The 4,479-nt window shown below is 35.6% G+C and overlaps 1 protein-coding gene across 1 annotated transcript; it reads left to right on the top strand.

The window, feature by feature from the left end:
- The first annotated feature begins 1,675 nt into the window (after positions 1 to 1,675).
- Positions 1,676 to 3,001, top strand: LOC125656626 (uncharacterized protein F54H12.2-like). The gene has a single exon (XM_048887232.2). It carries the CDS (start codon positions 1,676 to 1,678, stop codon positions 2,999 to 3,001), a length of 1,326 nt encoding a protein of 441 aa, XP_048743189.2.
- Positions 3,002 to 4,479: the final 1,478 nt, after the last annotated feature.

Raw genomic sequence — 4,479 nt, 5'->3', positions numbered from 1 at the left:
GAAAATCAGCAGGAGATGTTTTGAATGCTATTAAACTAGTATTTGAGTCTGGCATTAAGTGTAAGACATTAAGAAGCGATCGCGGGGGTTAATTTAGAAATATTCAACTACAAAATTATTTGCAAAAAGAGGGAGTTCGATTATTTTTTGCTAATCAGAACTCATAAGCCTCTATCGCGGAGAGAGTCATTCGAACTATTCGTGGAAGATTATATCGATACTTTCAAAAAAATAGAACCAATAGATATGTAGATATCTTACCAGATCTTGTTGCAAATTACAATGCAACACCTCATAGAAGTCTTAAGGGTCTTGCACCGAAGGAAGTGACAAAGGATAACGAGGCAAACGTTTGGGCTACTCTGTATTTAAAAAAAGCTAAAACTATAGGTAAAAGAATTAAAACAACTAAGAAAAAGATTCGACACACAATCAAATATCGATATAAAATAGATGATTTGGTAAGACTTTCGCATTTAAAACATGTCTTTCAACGGGGATATAATCAACAATTTACCGGTGAAGTGTTTAAAATTGTGAAACGATTTCACTTGCAAGGAATACCATTGTACAAGGTAAAAGACTTCAATGACGAATTGATTGAGGGAGACTTTTATGAAATCGATTTACAAAAAGTTGATAAAGACGAAGATTCTCTGTGGTTGGTGGAAAAAATTATCAAAAGAAGGAGGCGGAAGGGGATGGAAGAGGTTTTAGTGAAATTTGAATCTTGGCCCAGCAAATTCAATCAGTGGATTAAGGAATCAGATATCATTGATCTGCGCTCTAAGTAATGGAAAAGTACATATTTCTCCGTTCAAATTACTCTTTGAACTACTTTCCTGATAACAAACCCTATGATTTCAAAATTCATCTTGAGGATGCAATTGATTTACATGGATATTGGAAAATAGGAATATGCGAGTTTTTTACCTTGGCAACAAAAAAAAAAAAACAAAAAAAAAAAAAAAACAACTATCATTGACCAGGAAACATCAAAATCTATTAAGATATTAATCAATAAACCAGTATTTGTTTATTCGAATGTGTGTGACTTCTCAACTGTCGGCGGACAGGAACAACCATTACTGCGAGTAATTCAAGCCGATCCTTCTTATGGATGGAAAGAAAAAATTTATCCCGTGTACTATATTCCCCTCAGAGTCAAAAACCTGTCTGACATACACATGTATTTAAAGGATGATACTCACTCACCAGCCACATTTATAGATTCGGAGGTGTGGATGACACTTCATCTGACTCGCTATCCTTTTTAATCATGGATTTGAATAAAACACTCTATATCCCCGATGCAAGAAAATGGACAAACTTCTATAGAGAAATATATAAAGGAAATATGAGTACATATGCCGATCATACCATGAAAGGTTATCAACGTGGTGGTGGATTGCGAAATAAATCATCGCCATTTATGGTATCCATCGACAAATATGCAAAAATGGATGATAAAGATATTCACTTAAACGTGACTTCTCCTGCAGAACAGGTAGTAGAACAAGCAAAAAGTGAAATTAAAAGGGACAAAAATGTTGAAAAGGGAAAGCGTCCCATGAAGCGTGTCACTGAGAAATCATCATCCACGAAGGACGGACGTGTAGCAAAGAAGAGAAAAGGCGTTAAAATAAAATCGGACGTATTTGGATTATATTGAATCATGTCCATCTTATCAAATGAAATGTTTAAGGAGGCCATGCCTAGTCAGCTTTCTCTGTTTGACCTGCCACCAACTCAGACTGCCGTAGAAAATATTTACTTTCAGGATGTGCGCCCTATATCACAAATTTCAGACAGTTCACCAATTGAATTTCAACTTTCAGCTCAAAATGGAATGGATTATGTTGATCTCAAAAGAAGTAGACTGTATGTTAAACTAAAAGTAACGAATGGCGAAAAAGCACTTGCAAGCGAGGATATAGTGGGACCAGTGAATTTACTTTTACCATTACTTTTTAGTCAGCTGGATGTATCTATGCAAAATAAGCCCATTAACAGTTCAGGAGCGCATTATCCGTACTTGAGTATGTTGAGCACTCTCATCAACTATGGAGCTGATGCAAAGTCATCACAATTGACTTCACAGTTATGGGAGAGTGATACTGCCGGAGAATTTGACGATGTCAATGCTAAAAATGGGGAAAATGCTGGTCTTTTAAGAAGGGCTGTATTCGTCAAGGGAAGTAAGAGTGTAGACCTTGAAGGACCGATTATGCATGAGCTGTTTCAAATGGATAGATATATTCTTAATCAAGTTGGCATATCTCTAAAATTTTACCGTACACGAGCTGAGTTTTGTCTCATGTCAACCATCGCTAGTGGGAAAAATTATCAAATACAACTAGAAGAAGTTATTCTTCGCGTTTGTAAATGTAAAATAAATCCCGCCGTGATACTCAGTCATGCTAAAATGTTGGAGACAACAACTGCCAAATATCCATTCAAAAAGAGCATTGTCAAAATGTATAATCTTGCCAAAGGTCTTCTCAATGTTTCTTTGGAAAACATGTTTTCCGGAACAAGACCAGACCGTCTCTACATTGCGTTTGTATCATCACTGGCTGCGGCTGGAGATTATTCAAAGAATCCATATAATTTTCAACATTTCAACATCTCTCAAATTGCATTGTATAGCGATGGAAATCCAGTGGGAAATACCCCTATCAAATTAAATTTTGATGCAGCGAGTGGGGAGAACGTTGTCGCAGCATATGTAAATTTATTTGATAATGCCTCAAAATGGCTTTTCGATGGAGGAAATGCAATAACTAGAAAGCAATTTGCTGAGGGTGGGAATGTTATATTCTGCTTTGATCTTGAACCCACATTTGAGCAGGGTGAATATCTTACATTACTTAAACAGGGGAATGTGCGCATAGAGGCACAGTTTAGTGTAGCCCTACCAGAGACCGTGACAGCCATTGTTTGGGGACAATATTCCACTCTTTTTGAGATAAATCAGGCAAGAGACATTATTACAGTGTAAATGATGTTTGCTCTTAGCAATGAACAATTGAAATGCATGATAAGATGCGATCCCCAGATGAGAAAAAACATCGTTGGAGTCTTTCCAGCAGATCACATAACGAAATTAAGTGATGGGCAGGGATTAATATTGAATACAAAACCACATGGACATGAAGGACAACATTGGATTGCAGTTTACAACGATGGAAATCGTGTGGAAGTTTTTGATAGCCTAGGAGTTTTTAGCGATAAAGGTCAAATTGACTTTTATACATTATCTAACAATTTATATTTCAATCAAACATCTATTCAATGTATTGATTCTCTTGTATGTGGTCATTATTGTATTTTTTATTTGTTTCTAAGAGTGCGCGCTCTTTCATTTCACGATTTTTTAAAGTTTTTCTCAGTCAATTGTGAAGAAAGCGATGCTTACGTATTCAATTTTATCAATCGCACATTTCCATTATGTTTAACACAACACATATGACAGAACGATGTGTAATGATTCAATAGTGCTTCATAATATGAAATAAACCATGCATAACATATATGTATATGTAAAGTAGATGGAATAAATATGTAACAACATCTTTCTTGCACCCATTTCATGATCAAATGCTTGGGAATAATGTTGGGTACAGAGATCGAGACGTTGAATAAATTGAAAGCTAACTCTAACATCATTGTGACTGGACAGTCACATGCGGGAAAATCTACATTTGTATTTGCGTTATTAAAACATTTGGATCTATTCGAATCGAGTATAAAACATATACTCTACGTATATGGAATATGGCAACCATTATTTGAGCGAATGGAGAGGGAAATTAACTCAATTACTTTTCTCAAGGGGATTCCAAATAAGGAAATTTTAGAAAGATTTTCTGGTGATTACGGAAACATTCTACTAGTGTTGGATGATGTCATGGGAGAGGGAACGAATAATGTAGAATTAATGAATCTATTTACAACATATTCCCATCACATGGGTATAACAGTTATCTGTTTGCTACAAAACATTTTCCCTCCAGGAAAGTATATGCGTACCGTCTCTTTGAATGCTCACTATATTATATTGTTTAAGAATCCGAGAGATGAGTTGCAGGTGAAGACTTTGGGTAGACAGATTTTTCCTAACCAATCAAAGTATTTCATGGATGCATATAAAAAAGCGACCGATATTCCGTATTCTTATTTGTGTGTGACGCTTTATCCAGGCACAGCAGAAAAATATCGTTTATCATCTAACATTTTTCCAGAGGAGGAGACCATATTATACCTACCAATGTAAAGGTATGACTGCATCTGTTAAAAAAAATCGGGAGTTTCTCAGATTGTTGACGACAACCCACAAGATTCAGCGAGTGAACATGCTTCAAACCATCAGCAACAATCAATTTAACATTTTAGTGGAAATAGTGTACAACATTCTTCATGGTATTTGTCCTCTGACTAAAGACGAAGAAGTAAAACTTAAAAAATATAAAACTCTAC

Source organism: Ostrea edulis, chromosome 3, assembly GCF_947568905.1.
Source record: "Ostrea edulis chromosome 3, xbOstEdul1.1, whole genome shotgun sequence".
NCBI classification, from domain to species: Eukaryota; Metazoa; Mollusca; class Bivalvia; order Ostreida; family Ostreidae; genus Ostrea; species Ostrea edulis.
This window is presented reverse-complemented; position numbering and strand designations above follow the sequence as displayed.

Excerpts from the sequence above, each read along its gene's own strand:
- LOC125656626 (XM_048887232.2), top strand. The coding sequence starts at position 1,676 with ATGTCCATCTTATCAAATGAAATGTTTAAGGAGGCCATGCCTAGTCAG.